This window comes from Chlorocebus sabaeus, chromosome 1 (genome assembly GCF_047675955.1).
Source record: "Chlorocebus sabaeus isolate Y175 chromosome 1, mChlSab1.0.hap1, whole genome shotgun sequence".
NCBI lineage: Eukaryota > Metazoa > Chordata > Mammalia > Primates > Cercopithecidae > Chlorocebus > Chlorocebus sabaeus.
The window spans coordinates 576,889-596,375 of record NC_132904.1 but is presented as its reverse complement, the minus strand read 5'-3'; the positions used below and the strand labels follow the sequence as shown (position 1 = coordinate 596,375).

The 19,487-nt window shown below is 52.4% G+C and overlaps 1 protein-coding gene across 1 annotated transcript; it reads right to left on the bottom strand.

The window, feature by feature from the left end:
* Nucleotides 1-1,378: 1,378 nt before the first annotated feature.
* TALDO1 (transaldolase 1) lies at nt 1,379-19,085 on the bottom strand. The gene is made up of 8 exons (XM_007993562.3): nt 18,918-19,085; nt 9,588-9,711; nt 6,844-6,951; nt 5,647-5,778; nt 2,861-3,036; nt 2,436-2,633; nt 1,946-2,091; nt 1,379-1,578 (listed from the first exon to the last, which is right to left on the bottom strand). The coding sequence occupies exons 1-8, from the start codon at nt 19,012-19,014 to the stop codon at nt 1,546-1,548; spliced, it is 1,014 nt and encodes a 337-aa protein (XP_007991753.1). The 5' UTR covers nt 19,015-19,085; the 3' UTR covers nt 1,379-1,545.
* Between the last annotated feature and the right edge of the window lie 402 nt (nt 19,086-19,487).

Below are 19,487 nucleotides of genomic sequence, written 5' to 3'. Positions count from 1 at the left end.
AAGGTCAGGAGTTCAAGACCAGCTTGGCCAAAATGGTGAAACCCAGTCTCTACTAAATATACAAAAATTAGGTAGGCGTGGTGGCAGGCATCTGTAATCCCAGTTACTCAGGAGGCTGAGGCAGGAGAATCGCTTGAACCCGGGAGGCGGAGGCTGCGGTTAACTGACATGCCACTGCACTCCAGCCTGGGTGACAGAGTGAGACTCCATCTCAAAAAAAAAAAAAAAAGAAAAACGAAAACAACCAGACGCAGTGGTCCCAGCACTTTGGGACCCCGAAGCAGGGCACATCACTTGAGATCAGGAGTTTGAGACCAGACTGGCCAACATGGTGAAACCCCATTTCCACTAAAAATAAAATTAGCTGGGTATTGTGGCGGGCACCTGTCATCCCAGCTACCCAGGAGGCTGAGGCAGGAGAATCTCTTGAACCCAGGAGGCGGAGGTTGCAGTGAGCCCAGATCACACCACTGCACTCCAGCCTGAGTGACAGACCAAGACTCCATCTCAAAAAAAAAAAAAAAAAGACCAAGCGCGGTGGCTCATGCCTGTAATCCCAGCACTTTGGAAGGCTGAGGCAGGTGGATGACTTGAGGTCAAGAGTTCAAGACCAACCTGGCCAACATGGTGAAACCCTGTCTCGACGGGCATGGTGGCAGGTGCCTGTAATCCCAGCTGCTTGCGGGGGCTGAGGTAAGGAGAATCGCTTGAAACTGGGAGGCAGAGGTTGCAGGGAGATTGCACCACTGCCTGGGTGTATTCCAGCCTAGGTGACAGAATGAGATTGTCTCAAAAAAAATGGGGGTGGTGACTTGAAGGCCAGTGGCTGGTACATGTGCTGCCCCCACAAGGTGGCACCATGACCCCATGCAGGAACCTGGCATCCCATGCAAGGTCTCGGCCATAACAGGTCAGGAGGGGGGCAGGGGGTATGGGCAGTGCAGCCTTGACAGGGAATAGGAGGCCCAGGCCCGCAAAAGCAGGAGGGAGGGTGTGGCTGGGACTGCTCCTCTGGGAGGCATCCACATGTGCCCATGCTGGGAGGCTTGAGACTGCTTCAGTGTCCATTTGTGGCCCACCTGGGACAGCACCTTGGGAGCCCCTGGCATCAGAAGCCTACCCTTTGCCTAACTCCAGTGCACCCTACAGGCCTCAGGGCTCAGGCGGGTCCCTACCCAGGAAAGGCCCCCCCATCAAAGGCCTCCCAGCAACAACCCTGACTTGGGTTCCCGGGTGTGGCCCAGGCAGTGGGCTGTGTCTGGAGTACCCTGACCCCGACCCTATCTCTTAAGTCCTAACCTGGGTCACAGCCCGTCACAGCTGGGGCAAGTGATGCTTAGGGGATAAAGGGGATGGAGACAGTGAATGAAACAGCACAGGAAAAGTGACTGCTTTAATGTATTAGGCAAAATTTTACATAAAATCACAAATCTATGATCTGTCCCTGCTCCAATTTGTAAAAAACGCAAGATTCATCAGAAGCCATGTGCAGTCAGACCCCAGCTGGCCGACGGTGCAGATCTGGAGTCCACCCTCAGGGTTGCACTACTTTCCGTTCTCTGCATTGAACATTTGTTCCTAGAAACAAACACAGCATGAGCTGTGTCTCCCAACCCTGCCTTCTGCACCCTGAAGCCCCATGTGGAAGGAGGGAGGCCCTTGTGGGGTCTGCACTCTGTGTGGGCCATGGCCACAGGCTGGCCAACACCAGAGTCACCACACAGGCCAGAGAGGAGCCAGGACCCACCAAGGATGCCGGGGGCAGCCCTGGGTGCCATGCACCCTCCACCCTGTGATGGCCTCAGCAGGCCCCGCTTGCTGGGCAGCACGTGAATGAGACCTGGGGTCTCACGGAAGTTTTAACTCTGCCCAGCTTGAACCCCAACACCCAGGCCCGGGCTCTCATGGGGCTTGGCACATGTGGCCCCCCACACACAACACTCACTGTCAGCATCCGCTCCAGCTTCACTGCGTCAGCGGCAAACTTGCGGATCCCATCAGAGAGCTTCTCCACAGCCATCTGGTCCTCGTTGTGCAACCAGCGGAAAGACTTCTCATCCAGGTGGATTTTTTCCAGGTCACTGGCTTGGGCTATGGGACAAGACCCAGCCTTCCATGCCTGCCCCATGTCCCTGCCCACCTTGGCCCCTTGGGATCAGGGCCTGAACCCGCTGCACCCAAGCATGTTCCACCAGGGCCAGGCCTCAGCCCCAGCAAGGCTCATGCTGGAAGTGGGGTTCAGCCCACAGAGCCTCGGCTGATGCCTTTAGTGAGATGTGTTAGTAAAGCCAAGCCCTCCACTGAGGTCTACTTCACCCTAATGTCTCCTGAGATGTGCTTGCCCCACAGGAGGGAGGGATCACCCACAGGGCAGCACGGCAGGGCAGTGTTGGCCTTGCCCGAGCAGCAGCCACAGCTGGGCAGTGGGGCCTCACCCGCCTTGGCTGAGAGCACAGGCACCAGCTTGGCGTTGTCCTGGAGCAGCTCTCCCAGGAGCTTGGGTGAGATGGTGAGGAAGTCACAGCCGGCCAGTGCTTTGATCTCGCCCGTGTTGCGGAAGGAGGCGCCCATGACAATGGTTTTGTAGCCAAACTTCTTGTAGTAGTTATAGATTTTAGTGACACTCTTTACCCCTGGAAAGAAACCAAGCTGTGACCAGGAAGGTTTCAGCAGAGGTACCACCCCACCTGCCCTCCCAATGCCTGCTGGCTGCACTACCTTGAGCCGCCACCCCTGCCTGCCCCGCGCAGACCTGTGCACCTCACTGCTTTTTGATGCGGCAGCTCCATCTCGGGCTCTTCCTGCCTGAGGTGCTGCTGAGGCTGCTCCCCTTACCCCATTACCTCAGAGGGACCCTCACCAGGGTCTTCCAGGGGCTCGTAGGATTTCTTGTCGGTGTTTGCCACATGCCAATCAAGGATGCGCCCAACAAATGGGGAGATGAGGGTCACACCTGCCTCGGCACAGGCCACAGCCTGGGCGAAGGAGAAGAGTAGCGTCATGTTGCAATGGATGCCGTGCTGCTCCTCGAGCTCCCTGTGGGGCGGGGGCAGGTGAGTGCAGGCCAGGTGCCCACTCAGAGCCAAGGCTGCCAAAGATGCTCACGGGCCTTAAACTGAATCGGCAGGAACAGGCTCATGCCATTGTTAAGAACAAATCTAACACTCAAAGAGGGTTCTAAATGGATAGTGGGTTATGGGTGACCAGAATTTTCTCCAACCCGCATTACACAATAGACAAAGGCAAGGGAGGCCCTCTGGGTGCCCGTGCTCTTGCGCCAGGCCAGCACCTCATTCCAGAACTCACCAGGGCTCAGCTCCCAGACTAGAACCACTGGGTTGTCTCTGGCCACATTCCAGTCCTCACCCTGTTCCACCGCAGCCATTCCTGGCCCACCCCGCAGCAGGCCCACAGCACCCTGGTTTCTGCCGAGAGGAGCCCCTTGGCCACACTAGGCCCCTTGCCCAAGTCCCAGTGCACTTTGGACATCCTGGGGTTGATCCCCAAGGACAGGGCAGTGCCCATACTTTGCCATGTGGCTGGGGCATGGGATGAGACAGCCAAGACTGCTCAGGCACCTCCAGACACAAGTTCCCTCCCCAGGCGCCTCTGCCACATGGCCACACGGGGTGGTTCAAGGGGGACAGCAGATGGCACAGCTGAGCTGGGAAACAGCCTGCAGTTCCTCCGGCAGTCACCCAGAGACTCCACTCCTAGGCATACGCCCATGAGAAACAAAAACCTGTCCAGGACAAAACTTGCACATCTGTGTTCACAGCAGCAGATGTGTTCAAAGCAGCAGTATACACAGCCCGAGAAATGGAAACCAACTGCACTATACACCACAGCTCAAGAGGTGGAAACTGACCAGGTGTCCATCAACAGATGAGTAAGTGGCCTATCCATAAAATGGAGTATTTTTCAACCTATAGAAACAAATGGGCCGGGTGTGGTGGCTCATACCTGTAATCCCAACACTGGGAGGCCGAGGCGGTGGATCCCCTGAGGTTGGGAGTTCGAGACCAGCCTAACATGGAGAAACCCCATCTCTACTAAAAATACAAAATTAGCTGGGCATGGTGGCGCCTGCCTATAATCCCAGCTACTCAGGAGACTGAGGCAGGAGAATCACTTGAACCTAAGAGGTGGAGATTGCAGTGAGCTGAGATAGCGCCACTGCACTCCAGCCTAGACGAGAGTGAAACTCCATCTCAAAAAAAAAAAAAAAACAAAGAAACCACAAATGAGGCCAGGCACAATGGCTCATGCCTGTAATCCCAGCACTTTGGGAGGCCAAGATGGGTAGAGATCTCTTGAGCCCAGGGATTCGAGACCAGCCTGGGGAACATGGTGAAATCACCCAGGAGTGGTGTGCGTGTTGTCGTCCCAGCCACTTGGGGGACTGAGATGGAAAGATCACTTGAGCCTGGAGTCAAGGCTGTAGTGAGCTGAGTTCGTGCCACTGCACTCCAGCCGTGGTGAAAAAGTGAGATGCTATCTCAGAGCCGGTCAGTGATGGCACGTGGTAGAACATGTAAACACACAGATGTGGAAACAAAACACTTCTTCCTGATGTGAATTATTTGAGTGTAGCATTGGCTACTCCTGGGTGAGAACATCATACAGGAGTTTTACTTTGTTTTACACATTTTCTCTCTCTTCCACTCTGAACATACATACGTTTGGTTTGGTTTTTCTGAGACAGGGTCTCACTCTGTCACCCAGGCTGGAGTGCGGTGGTGCGATCATAGCTACTGGAACCTCAACCTCTTGCTCAGGCGATCCTCCCGCCTCAGCCTCCTAAGTAGCTGGAATCACAGGTGTGTGCCATCATGCCCAGCTAATTTTTTTTTTTTTTTCAGATGAAGTCTCACTCTGTCACCCATGCTAGAGTGCAATGGCGCAAACTCGGCTCACTGCAAGCTCTGCCTCCCGGGTTCACGCCATTCACATGTCTCAGTCTCCCGAGTAGCTGGGACTATAGGCGCTTGCCACCACACCCGGCTAATTTTTATATTTTCAACAGAGACAGGGTTTCACCATGTTAGCCAGGATGGTCTCCATCTCCTGACTTCGTGATCTGCCTGCCTTGGCCTCCCAAAGTGCTGGGATTACAGGTGTGAGCCACCGCGCCTGGTCTAAAATTTTTTTATATTTTTGTAGAAACAAGGTTTCACTTCGTTGCCCAGGCTGGTCTGGAACTCCTGGGCTCAAGTGATCCTCCCATCTCAGCCTCCCAAATTGCTGGGATTATAGGCACTAGCCATCTTGCCCAGGCAGCATATATTTTATATAACAATAGTTTACTTTTTAAAAATCATGTAAATACAGGCTTGTGTTGATCAGGACAGAGGAATGAAAGAATCTGCAGGTGTTAACTAGTGGCTTTTCTTCTCTGCTGGGTGGGTGGATGGTACTTCCTGGGAAATCCCTCATTTCTAATCACCAGCAAGTGAGGGAGCTGGCTCTGGAGCAGAGCGCAGGTCTAGGTTGACATCAGCTGGTCAAGTCCAAGCTGTGGGCTGTGCTCCCCAGTCTGGCATTCCACAGGGCTGAGAGAGTCAAACTTGCCTGATGCCATGTAGACCTTGCCCCAACAACTGAGGAAAAATCTCTGAAAGCTCCTTCCTTGTGGGGTCCACTTACTTTCCAGCCTGAATTCCTTCCCAGGTTGATGACAGCTTTATAAGAATTCGGTCCTTGCTGATCCCAGCTTCCTTATAGAGCTCGATGAGCCGCCTGGCTCTGGCCACCATCGCATCTTTATCAAAGGAGAGCCTGTAGGAGCAAGAAGAACCCATCCCCTCAGATCATGCAGGCTGCCCAACAAGCAGAGCAAGGTGGAGGCTGGGTGTTGGCCCAAGTCAGTTTTGAGCTAAACCACTGTAAGCACCAACCACTGCCCCCAACCTTCCCCTCACTTGAGGTTTGCAGAATGGCTGTGACAGCAACTCACACCCAGTCTCACAAAGGTCCTCAGTGGGATCCACAGGCTATAATTTGTATTAAAAAACACTAGGCCGGGCGCGGTGGCTCACGCCTATAATCCCAACACTTTGGGAGGCTGAGGGGGGAAGATCATGAGGTCAAGAGATCGAGATCATCCTGGCCAACATGGTGAAACCCTGTCCCTACTAAAAATACAAAAAAATTAGCCAGGTGTGGTGGCACGCATCTGTAGTCCCGGCTACTCGGGAGGCTGAGGCAGGAGAATCGCTTAAACCCGGGAGGCGAAGGTTGCAGTGAGCTGAGATTGCGCCACTGCACTCCAGCCTGGCGACAGAGCAAGACTGTCTCAAAAAACAAATAAAACAAATCAAAACAAAAAACACTAGTGGCCGGGCACAGTGGCTCATGCCTGTAATCCCAGCACTTTGGGAGGCTGAGGTGGGTGGATCATGAGGTCAGGAGTTCAAGACCAGCCTGGCCAAGATGATGAAACCCCGTCTCTACTAAAAATACAAAAAATTAGCTGGGCGTGGTGGCGAGTGCCTGTAATCTCAGCTACTTGCCAGGCTGAGGCAGAGAAATGCTTGAACCCAGGAGGCAGAGGTTGCAGTGAGCTGAGATTGCACCACTGTATTCCAGCCTGGGTGACAGTGCGAGACTCCATCTCAAAAATAAATAAATAAATAAAAATAAAAATAAAAAACACTAGAGATCAGTTGCTAAACAAGGAGCTCCTGGTCGTCAGTACCAACTGTGGGAAAGCTCAGAATAAACCTCTTGGGCCCCTGGGATGGAGACTATGGGTGCAGCAGCCCCTTGACCTCACGTTGACATCCACGTGTGCAACTGTGGATACCTGACCAGCCTGTCCAGTGCAGGAGCAAGCATCCTTACCTTGCATCTACTTCTGTGGATACTCGGCCCGGAATCTTCTTTAGTATTTCTGCTCCAAACAACACAAAAAGTTTATCAATAGCATTTTTAATCTGGTCCTGTTGTGACCTGAAATTCAAAGGGAAAAAAGCAGGTTAGAAGCTTCTAAGGTTCAAGTGCACAAGAGTCTACAAAATGAATTCTGTTATTTCTTTGCCAAATTTCCATCTTTTTTTCTCTTAAAACATTTTTTTTATTGTAGCCAAATAATACATATAATGTAAAATGTCGGCCGGGCGCGGTGGCTCACGCCTGTAATCCCAGCACTTTGGGAGGCCGAGGCGGGCGGATCACAAGGTCAGGAGATCGAGACCATGGTGAAACCCCGTCTCTACTAAAAAATAGAAAAAAATTAGCCGGGCGCAGTGGCAGGCACCTGTAGTCCCGGCTACTCGGGAGGCTGAGGCAGGAGAATGGCGTGAACCCGGGAGGCGGAGCTTGCAGTGAGCCGAGATTGCGCCACTGCACTCCAGCCTGGGTGACAAAGCGAGACTCCGTCTCAAAAAAAAAAAAAAAAAATAATGTAAAATGTCCCATCTTATCCTTTTTTTTTTTCTTTTTTCCAAGACAGGGTCTCAGTCGCTCAGGCTAGAGTGCAGTAGTGTGATTACGCCTCACTACAGCCTTGACCTCCTGGGCTCAAGTGATCCGCCCGCCTCAGCCTCCCAAGTAGCTGGGACTACAGGTGCACATCTCCATGCCCGGCTAATTTTTACATTTTTTTGGAGAGAGAGAGTTTTGCCCTGTTGCCTAGACTGTTCTCGAACTCTTAGGCTGAAGAGATCCTCTCATCTTGGCCTACCAAAGCACTGGGGTTACAGGCATGCACCACTGCCCCCAACCTGCCATTTTTCAGTATATTCAGCACATTTACAATTCTGTACAACCATCACCACCTATCTCCAGAGCTCTCTTCATCATCCCAAACTGCATCCCTCTATCTTTTGGCACTTGCAAAATATTGTATTTTCCATCTCTTCAGTCACTGGACAGACACTAGGTGAAGTCCATGATGCTGTTCCAAAATCTGAGTGGCCTCGTTAGCCCACTACACACAGGAAGCCCTTCAGCTAGATGCTCGGGGGTCAGAATTCTCGGGCCAGACCGGGTGCGATGGCTCACGCCTGTAATCACAGCACGTTGGCAGGCCAAGGTGGGCAGACTGCTCAAACCCAGGAGTTCGAAACCAGCCAGGGCAACATGGCGAAACCCTGCCTCTACAAACAAATACGAAGATCAGCCAGGTGTGGTAGCGTGCACCTGCATGTAGTCCCGGCTACTTGGGAGGATGAGGTGGGAGGACGGCTTGAGCCCAGGACATCAAGGCTGCAGTGAGCTGAGATTATGAGACTGCACTCCAGCCTAGGTGACAGAGTCAAACGTTATCTCAAAAAACAAAAAACAAACAAAAAAAAACTCTTGGGCCACCTGGACATGGGGACAGGGCTCATCTGTTGATCACCCAGCTAAGCAAAGGCACCAGTGTCATCCAATAACAAGAGCACCAAGGCCTTGCGGATGCCACAGGGGCGCAACACCACGAGAGGAGGAAAGGGGAGCTAAGATGAGAGAGGAGAGGGTCAGACTCAGCGTCCAGGGTGGCTTTCACACATGGTCAGGGGAGCCACTCACCAGCCACCTGGACCTATGCAAAACCAGTACCAGAGAGGGACCTGCTCCTGTGTGGTGCCCACATTGCCTGCTCGGCACCATCTTCAAGCTTTGAATTATTACCCTGAAGAGAATCTAAAATGACATCTAAAATATGCAAAGCCATGGGCATGAAGAGTGCTCTACAGTTGCTTGGTTGGGTAAGGGGGTGGGACCTACTGCAAACAGGTGCCAGAGAACATTCTGGGAGTTATAAAAGCTATTAAAAAATTAAAAAGCCAGGCACGGTGGCTCATGTCTATCATCTGAGCACTGCGGGAGGCCAAGGCAGGCGGATCACTTGAGGTCAGAAGTTCGAGACTGGCCTGGCCAACATGGTGAAACCCTGTCTCCACTAAAATACAAAAATTATAGCTGGGTATGGTGGCTCATGTCTGTAATCCCAACTACTTGGCAGGCTGAGGCAGGAGAATCACTTGAATCCAGAAGGTGGAGGTTGCAGTGAGCCGAGATCATGTCAGTACACTCCAGCCTGGACAACAAAAGCAAAACTCTGTCTCAAAAAAAAAAAAAAAAAAAAAAAAAAAAAAAGCCAGGAGTGGTGGCGCACACCTATAATCCCAGCTAATTGGGAAGCCGAGGCAGGAGAATCACCTGCACTGGGGAGGCAGAAGTTTTAGTGAGCCAAGATCGCTCCACTATACTTCAGCCTGGGTGGACAGAGCGAGACTCTGTCTGAAAAATAAAAAATAAAATAAAATGACAGCCAGAAGATAAGTATTACCAGAGCTGGGGAGACTGACTGCAGAAGGGGAGGAGGGCCTCTGGGGGTCTGCGAGTGCCCTGCATCCGGACTGGGGTGGTGTTCACAGGGTGTGCACACATTGGCAAGACTCCAAGCTGCTCACTTACCACGGGTGCAGGTCACTCCATGCAGGTTACACTTTGATAAACAAAAACAGGCAGAAAGAAAGGGTTTTTTCTTCCCTTGAGTTCATGGTGTTTGAGAGCTAAAATTCAGTTAGGGAGGGACACAAGGCCAACTAGACTAGCGTGAGGACCTAGCTGGGACCCTCCCGAGTCCAGGCACTCACCCGCCCAGCTTCCGGCCATAGGCGATCGCCTCCTCCACCAGCTCCTGGTAAGCGGGCATCTGTGCTGCGGCCAGGATCAGGGACGGGTTGGTGGTAGCATCCTGGGGCTTGTACTCGTCGATGGCTAGGGAAATAGTTTTCAAAAGCCAAAGTAAGTGAAGCGCTTGCCTCCAACTGGAAACACGTGAAGGAAACCCTATAAGTCCCCAGGATGTTAGGGGAGTCCACAGCATTTCCCAAAGTGGGGTCCAGCCACACTTCTCACACCTTCCTGGTCACCGAAGGTTCGTCAAGATGCGGCTGTTTGCACAATGATGAAACAACAAGCACTAAGTGCCCAGAGATCAAATATGCCCCTGCAAGAGCTGACTTGTAACAGCATGGGAGTGAGAGGTGAGACAACTGGGAGAACGCTGGCCGTAGGAAAATATGCTTCCCGCTGCTGTACCACCACAAGGAGGCCCACGGCCTAGAGTCAGTGACCCACCTGTAAACGCCGATCTTCTGGGCTGGGTCATCATCACCACACCCAGCTACAACAGAGTCAAAAAGTCAAGGGGAAAAGCACTCAGGGTACACAGCATTGCTCCAAAAATAATTATCTGCAAGCCTAGCTGCTGAAGCGGCCTCTAACCTGAAATCAGTTTATCTAATAGTTGCTGAACCGCACTGCTGCAGCTTTAAGACTAATTTTACCCACTGCCATCACTCACCAATCATTCTTTTTAGGTTTCATAAAAAGACTAAATCAGCCAGGTGTGGTAGTGCACGCCTGTAGTCTCAGCTACTCAAGAGGCTGAGGCAGGAGGATCGCTTGAACCCAGGAGGTTGAGACTACAGGGAGCCGTGATTATGCCACTACACTCCCACCTGGGCCAGAGAGCAAGACCCCATCTCTTAAGAAAATAAATTCAGGCCGGGTGCAGTGGCTCACACCTGTAATCCCCACATTTTGGGAGGCCAAGGCTGGTGGATTGCCTGAGGTCAGGAGTTCGAGACCAGCCTGGCCAACATGATGAAACCCCGTCTCTACATAAAATACAAAAATGAGATGGGCGTGGTGGCACATGCCTGTAATCCCAGCTACTCAGGAGGCTGAGGCAAGAGAATCGCTTGAACCCAGGAGGTGGAGGTTGCAATGAGCCGAGATCACACCGCTGCACTCCAGCCTGGGTGACAGAGACTCTGTTTCATAAATAAACAAATAAATAAATATCGCATTCAGTAGCTTCTGCCGGTAACTTGACAAAACCTGATCTAAGAATTCTTTTAGTTGGAGTGGGCAACTTTGACATCATCTCAAGTTTTTGTTCAAATTGTACTGGTGATCAAAGTTGACATTCTCTGCTTTAATAAACCCAGTCATAAAATGCTACTTAGTGGCTGGGCACAGTGGCTCACACCTGTAATCCCAGCACTTTGGGAGGCTGACGGGGGTGGATCACTTGAGGTGAGGAGTTCGAGACCAGCCTGGCTAACATGGTGAAACCGTGTCCCTACTAAAAATATAAAAATTAGCCAGGCGTGGTGGTGCATGCCTATAATCCCAGCTACTCGGGAGGCTGCGGCAGGAAGATCGCGCGAACCCAGGAGGTGGAGGTTGCAGTGAGCTGAGATTGTGCCACTGCACTCCAGCCTGGGCAATGGAGCAAGACTCTGTTGCAAGGACAAAAAAAAAAAAGTTGTTTTCTTCAGAGTAACCAACTAAACAGTTCAAAAAGTCCAAACTTGTAGCCGCTGAGTAGCTTTTTTTCTTTTTGACAGAGTCTCACTCCGTCATTCAGGCTGGAGTGCAGTGGAACGATCTTGCCTCACTGCAACCTCCTCCTCCAGGGTTCAAGTGATTCTCCTACCTCAGCATCCTGAGTAGCTGGGACTACAGGCATACACTATGACGCCTGGCTAATTTTTGCATTTGTATTTTTTTATGTTTTATTTTTTTCTGAGATAGAGTCTTGCACCATTGTCCAAGTTGGAGTGCAGTGGCGCAATCTCAGCTCACTGCAACCTCCAACTGCCAGGTTCAAGCAATTCTCCTGCCTCAGCCCCCTGAGTAGCTGGGATTACAGGCACGAGTCACCATACCAGGCTAATTTTTTTTTTTTTTTTGTATTTTTAGTAGACGGGGTTTCGCCATGTTGGTCAGGCTGGTCTCGAACTCCTGACCTCAGGTGATCCACCCGACTTGGCCTCCCAAATTGCTGGGATTACAGGCATGAGTCACACTGCGCCCAGCCTCTGAAGAAACAAACTGAACTGTGTTACTCTGCTCTCATATCAGAATAATCAACACAGAGGACTTCTGTGACCAAATGTGTGGGGGTTTCTCCCCATACACCAAACAAGCAATTAATTCTTCAGTGGATACCAGCTGGGTGTCCTCCAATTCAACTCCAACCCTGTCTACCTGGAGACAGCCTCAGATCCCACAGGTTGAGGGCTTAGTCCCATCCAACCATTCTCCACTTCCCACCGGCCACAAGTCTGGGCTCCAGAACTTCTGATCCACTGGCCTCAAGTTGGAGGTGCCAACTTGAATTAACCTTCGTGTTCAGTTAATTTCTGGAGCAGATCACAGAAGTAAGGGAAACACTTACTTACACGTACTGGCTTATTATACAAAGGACACAGAGGAAGAGATGCATAGGGCAAGGCATGTGAGAAGGGGCACGGCGCCTCCATGCCCGCCCTGGGTGCACCACCCTTCAGGAGGCTCCATGTGTTCAGGTATCTGGAAGCTCCCTGAACCCTGTCCTCTTGGGCCTTTTATGGAGACTCCACTGGAGAGACATGACTGAAGTATGGGCAGCCCTGTTGAATTATTATCAACTAATGAGCAAGGAAACCCAGCAACGCCTCTCTGTTCACATTCTCACTGTCCTCTGTGCAACATTCCTTCCTCCAGGGTATGTGGTGAGACCCCTTCTGAAATGAGGGTCTTAGGACCCACAATTAGAAAAGCAAGTAGAGGGCCGGGCGCAGTGGCTCATGCCTGTAATCCCAGCACTTTAGGGGGCTGAGGCGGGCGGATCACGAGGTCAGGAGATCAAGACCATCCTGGCTAACACAGTGAAACCCCGTCTCTACTAAAAATACAAAAAACTAGCTCGGCGTGGTGGCGGGCGCCTGTAGTCCCAGCTACTTGGGAGGTTGAAGCAGAAGAATGGCGTGAACCTGGGAGGCGGAGCTTGCAGTGAGCCTAGATCACACCACTGACTCAAGCCTGGGTGAGAGAGCGAGACTCCACCTCAAAAAAAAAAAAAAAAAAAAAAAAAAAAGAAAAAAAAAAAAAGAAAAGTAGAGAATTTCTTTATGGACAGCTCCAAAACAGAAAGAAAGGCAGGAAAGATTCCTCCCTTGGAGAGAGAAAGGAGCAAGTGAGAGAGGAGAAGGTCAGCAACGGAAATTCTGTTTTCCGAGGCCTGCTCCTGAGGCCTAGAGTGCCCCAACATTGTAACAGGACTGTAGGAGTTATGAGAGAGGAACTGTGTACACACACATGCATGCATGCACACATAACAATTAACTTCAAATGAGGTTCATGATTTATTATTATTATGGTTTTTTTTTTTTTTTTTTTTTGAGACGGAGTCTCGCTCTGTCGCCCAGGCTGGAGCGCAGTGGCCGGATCTCAGCTCACTGCAAGCTCCGCCTCCCGGGTTCAAGACATTCTCCTGCCTCAGCCTCCCGAGTAGCTGGGACTACAGGTGCCCCACCACCTTGCCCGGCTAGTTTTTTGTATTTTTTAGTAGAGACGGGGTTTCACCGTGTTAGCCAGGATGGTCTCGATCTCCTGACCTCGTGATCCGCCCGTCTCGGCCTCCCAAAGTGCTGGGATTACAGGCTTGAGCCACCGCGCCCGGCCTATTATTGTTATTTTGAAATGGAGACTAGCTCTGTCGCTCAGCCTAGAGTGCAGTGGCGCAATCCCGGCTTACTGCAACCTCCATCTTCTGGGTTCAAGCAGTTCTCTCACCTCAGCCTCTCAAGTAGCTGGGATTACAGGCACTTGCCACTATACCCAGCTAATTTTTTGTATTTTTAGTAAAGAGAGGGTTTCACCATGTTGGCCAGGCTGGTCTCGATCTCTTGACCTCAGGTGATCCACCTGCCTCAGCCTCCCAAAGTGCTGGGATTACAGGCATGAGCCACTGAGGCTGGCCCCAACTTTCTCTCGTTCTTTGGACAGATCGAAGACCACCCAGTCTGCTTGAATTGCAATTTTTTCTTCCCAAATAAAATGTTAAATTTAGAGATTCGTCTCTACATTTTGACTTCAACACAGATACCACATGGTTATCTTCAACAAGGACTGTTAGCTGGGAGTGGTGGCGCACACCTGTAGTCCCAGCTACTTGGGAGGCTGAGGTGGGGGAAATCACCTCAGCCCAGGAGGTCAAGGCTGCAGTGAGCCGTGCTGCACCACGTGACTGCACCACTGTACAGCCTGGGTAACAAAGCAAGAGCCTGTCTCAAAAAAAAAAAAAACCGGCCGGGCGCGGTGGCTCAAGCCTGTAATCCCAGCACTTTGGGAGGCCGAGACGGGCGGATCACGAGGTCAGGAGTTCGAGACCATCCTGGCTAACACGGTGAAACCCCGTCTCTACTAAAAAATACAAAAAAAAAAAAAAAACTAGCCGGGCGAGGTGGCGGACGCCTGTAGTCCCGGCTACTCGGGAGGCTGAGGCAGGAGAATGGCGTAAAAACCCGGGAGGCGGAGCTTGCAGTGAGCTGAGATCCGGCCACTGCACTCCAGCCTGGGCGACAGAGCGAGACTCCGTCTCAAAAAAAAAAAAAAAAAAAAAAAAAAAAAAAAAACCCCAAAAACAAAAACCCAAGGATTATTTTCTTTATTCTTAAAACTACTGTTTCTTTTAACACATTAGTTCTTTCTCACGCAACCAAGCTAGGAATTCAAAGAAGCCAACAAGGCTTAACCTGGGGTCTTGTTGATCAGGCTGTCCAAATGGAAAGTGGAGGTGAAGAGTTATGGCCACTGATACCCATAGAATGGCCCATCGCTCCAGGAGATTAGCCAGTTCAGTAACTTTATTTGGAAAATAAGTACCTTTTTTTTTTTTTGAGACAGGGTCTCGCTTTGTCTCCTAAGCTGGAGTACAGTGGTGCAGTCACAGCTCACTGCTGCCTCAACCTCCTGGGCTTAAGTGATCCTCCCAACTCAGCCTCCTGAGTAGCTGGGACTACAAGTGTGCGCCAATATGCCTGGCTATTTTTTTTTTGTAGGGATGGGGTTTTACCATTTTGCCAAGGCTGGAATACGTACTTTCAAAGGGTCTTTCAATGACAAAACTATAGAGGTAGAGAACAGGTTAGAGGTTGCCAAGGAACAGGGAATGAGGTGTCTCTCAGGAACACGGGGATCTCAGTGCCTATGGGACAGCTATGTCCTGTCACAGCAGTCACAGGAATTTACACACCTTATGAAACTGTCACATAGCCTTCTTTCCCCAGTACAGGGGGAAACTGGGGAGCCCTGAGCCAGGCCTGCAGTCTATAACAGCATTAGCATCACAGCAGTGCCCACTTCCCGGTGTGGTTACCATGCCGTGGTTACATGAGATGTCACCACGAGGGACAGTGGTTGAAGGGTTCATAGGACCGACCGTATGGGCTGATTTTGCAACTTCTGTGCATCTATACCCATTTCAACATGACAAGTTAAGAAAAAGCCTGTCTTGGCATAGTGTTGACACAGGTCTGCCAGAATGCCCTGAATGAGGCACTGAAAACAGCCCATTTCATCCTGTAAAATCACCCCTTGATAAAGTCAGCTTTTAGCAAATGGCTTTTACAAAATTAAAACAAAACCAAGGCCCACTGGGGCAAAAATGGGTTTCAGGGTCCAGGGTCCCTTAAACCGAATGCAAACTGGGGAGGGTCACACTGCGGGAAGAAAACTGGGGAGGGTCACACTGTGGGAAGAAAACTGGGGAGGGTCAGATTGTGGGAAGAAAACTGGGGAGGGTCACACTGTGGGAAGAAAACTGGGGAGGGTCACACTGTGGGAAGAAAACTGGGGAGGGTCACACTGTGGGAAGAAAACTGGGGAGGGTCAGATTGTGGGAAGAAAACTGGGGAGGGTCACACTGTGGGAAGAAAACTGGGGAGGGTCACACTGTGGGAAGAAAACTGGGGAGGGTCACACTGTGGGAAGAAAACTGAGGAGGGTCAGATTGTGGGAAGAAAACTGGGGAGGGTCACACTGTGGGAAGAAAACTGGGGAGGGTCACACTGTGGGAAGAAAACTGGGGAGGGTCACACTGTGGGAAGAAAACTGGGGAGGGTCACACTGTGGGAAGAAAGCTGGGGAGGGTCACACTGTGGGAAGAAAACTGGGGAGGGTCACACTGTGGGAAGAAAACTGGGGAGGGTCACACTGTGGGAAGAAAACTGGGGAGGGTCAGATTGTGGGAAGAAAACTGGGGAGGGTCACACTGTGGGAAGAAAACTGGGGAGGGTCACACTGTGGGAAGAGCATTCACAGCTTTGATTCTATTTCCAGTGGCCTGTGTCTCCCTCCCACAAGGAGTGAAGAATCTTCACTTCACAAAATACAGATCACAAACCCAACAGATTATTTTACAACTACATAACATTGATGAACATATACTATCAATGAATGTATTTTTTTGTTAATATTCATTAAAAAAATATGTCAGGACTTGGGTTTAGAAGATTTTTTTTTTTTTTTGAGATGGAGTTTCGCTCTGTCGCCCAGGTTGGAGTGCAGTGGTGCTCACTGCAACCTCCGCCTTCTGAGTTCAGCCATTCTCCTGCCTCAGCTTCCCAAGTAGCTGGGATTACAGGCATGCAACACCACGCCCAGCTAATTTTTGTATTTTTAGTAGAGACGGGGTTTCACCATGTTGGTCAGGCTGGTCTCGAACTCCTGACCTCGTGATCCACCTGCCTCGGCCTCCCAAAGCACTGAGATTACAGGCGTGAGCCACCTCCCCAGGCCAGAAGATTTCTTTAAAAAAACAATACAAGGCCGGGCACGGTGGCTCACACCTGTAATTCCAGCACTTTGGGAGGCCGAGACGGGCGGATCACGAGATCAGGAGATCCAGACCATCCTGGCTAACACAGTGAAACCCCGTCTCTACTAAAAATACAAAAATATTAGCCGGACGTGGTGGCGGGTGTCTGTAGTCCCAGCTACTCCGGAGGCTGAGGCAGGAGAATGGCGTGAACCCGGGAGGCGGAGCTTGCAGTGAGCCGAGATCGCGCCACTGCACTCCAGCCTGGGCGACAGAACTAGACTCCGTCTCAAAAAAAAAAATACAAAACAAAACCACGAACCCAGGACTCCCCAGGCCTGCTATGGGTATGGGTTTAGGAAAATTCATCTTGATTGGCCCTGCACTGCCGCACCAGCTCTGCCCTAACTGGTGAGGGCCAGCAAGGAACAATACAGATGAGGGCTCTGTCCACCAGGCAAACTGCAAAATATTCTCAGTGCTAAGAAGGGAAAAAACTGGACGGTCGCGGTAATCCCAGCACTTTGGGAGGCCGAGGCAGGCAGATCACGAGGTCAGGAGATCGAGACCACGGTGAAACCCCGTCTCTACTAAAAATACAAAAAATTAGCCGGGTGCAGGGGCGGGCGCCTGTAGTCCCAGCTACTCGGGAGGCTGAGGCAGGAGAATGGCATGAACCCAGGAGGCAGAGCTTGCAGTGAGCCAAGATCGCGCCACTGCACTCTGGCCTGGGCCACAGAGGAGACTCCGTCTCAAAAAAAAAAAGAAAAAAAGAAGGGAATAGCCGGGCGCGGTGGCTCAAGCCTGTAATCCCAGCACTTTGGGAGGCCGAGACGGGTGGATCACGAGGTCAGGAGATCGAGATCATCCTGGCTAACACAGTGAAACCCCGTCTCTACTAAGAAATACAAAAAATTAGCCGGGCGCGGTGGCGGGCGCCTGTAGTCCCAGCTACTCGGGAGGCTGAGGCCGGAGAATGGCGTGAACCCGGGAGGCGGAGCTTGCAGTGAGCTGAGATCCGGCCACAGCACTCCAACCTGGGCAACAGAGCGAGACTCCGTCTCAAAAAAAAAAAAAAAAAAAAAAAAAAAAAAGAAGGGAATAAACTGAGCAGCAGAAAAATGCGTAGCCCCTTTTCTGGAGCTTTCTTTCTTATAAAGAGAGAGGTCTGGACTACAACAGGGGACTCTGTGTGTGAGGGACTCACAGCTCTAGCTTTGGATCTCCCAAAGAGGGGTCTGGAGCAGACTGTGGCACCCCAAGCCAGTCGCTGAATCCCCATCTTTGATGGTTAAGTAGCCAAATATGCCAGTTCACTCTCTAGGCTCTGCTAGATAAACAATGCCCTTACTCAGTTACCGAAGAGGAATTAAAGCCTGTTTCTCAAGTCACCATGAGAAAGCAGAAAAGAGAGGAAGTCACTTCCGTATTAGGTACTCACAGCATTCATCCATGAAGCGTTTCATGATTTTCTTAAAAAATATTACTTGTTCTCAACAAAACATAGACATAAGGCGCGTCTACTCTGCACTGCAGAGGACAGAAGAGCTAAGTATTAATAAAATAACCCTTCTTTGTATTTTCCAAGTTCTCTCCAATGTAAACAATTCAAGCCCAGGAAAATCCAGTATTTAACAGTGGAACAACCCTGTGCTGTCATGGACACCGGCTTTTACCCACCCGGTGCGCCTGGCGGTGGCTGTTCACCAGGCCGGGCACCTGCCGCCCACGGGGTTGTCCCACTGGGCACCGCAGGGCTCAAGGGCGGTGGCGGCACTGGCAGCTTCTGGTCAGAGCTAGCTGACGTCCCCGCTCTACAGACAATATCAGCCCAACAAAACTGCATCTGGCTCACCACAAACTGGCCACGTGGAAGTCAGCTCGAAGCTCTACCCCGAATCTCTGCTGAACTCAAAGGCACTGAAAGCTGCCTCGACCCATGAGGGTGCAGAGGGGCTCCCGCGGGCTGCCCACAGCCAGTCCCGGAGGCAGGGTCTGAGGGCGCAGCCGACCCCACCCTGGGAGGAGGGCGAGGGCGAGGCTGGGATACCGGTTTCGTGCCCCACGGCTCGCAAGGACCCGTCGGTCCCGCCCGCACCCGAGCCCCTCACGGCTGACCTCAGCTCCTCACTGCTGCCCCCGGCCCCGCTCCCCTCACGGCCGCCCCTGGCCCAAGCAACCGGCACCTGCGCTCATTCCCCCCGGAACCGAGCCGCCTGGGGCACCGCCACCCGGTCCGCGTCCCGGAACTGGGGACCCGGGGAAATCGGGGCGCCGGGGCCTCCGAAGGGCGCTTGCGCCGCGTGCCCGGGCTCCGCGCCGTCCTCACCGTGGAAGTCGCCCGTGTCGGCCACCACGGTGGTGAACTGCTTGAGCTGGTCCAGCGCGGACTCCATCCTCTGACGCTTCACGGGTGAGCTCGACATAGCAAGGCCGAGGGGGCTGCTGCTGCGGCGGCGACGCGACGGGCGCGCGGGCGGCCCACAATGCCCCGCGGGCGCCGGCCAATCGGAGAGCGGCGCGGGAGGGCGAGGCCGGCGGGTCCCTACGCGCCTGGACGAAGCCCCGCCCCCGAGGACGAAGCTCCAGCCCCAAGGCCGGGTCGCGCACCTCAGGGCAGAGAACGCCGCGCGGGTCCTACGGGCGGGGTTTCCCCGGGTCCGCAGCAGCTGCCGCGGACGGACCTGGGAAAACACCGGCACGACACGGGGCGGCTGGCCCTCGCCTCCTTCCTGCCCCGCGGGACGCACCAGGAGGGCTGGAGGAGATGGACCCGGCCCAGGCGCCGACCCCGCGGGGCCGAACCCGCCAGGGCCGAACCCGGCGAGGCGAGGCGAGATCCGCGGTGGGGCCAGGACTGGGGTCGGGGGCCGCTGCAGGAAGCAGGGGAGGGAGCGGC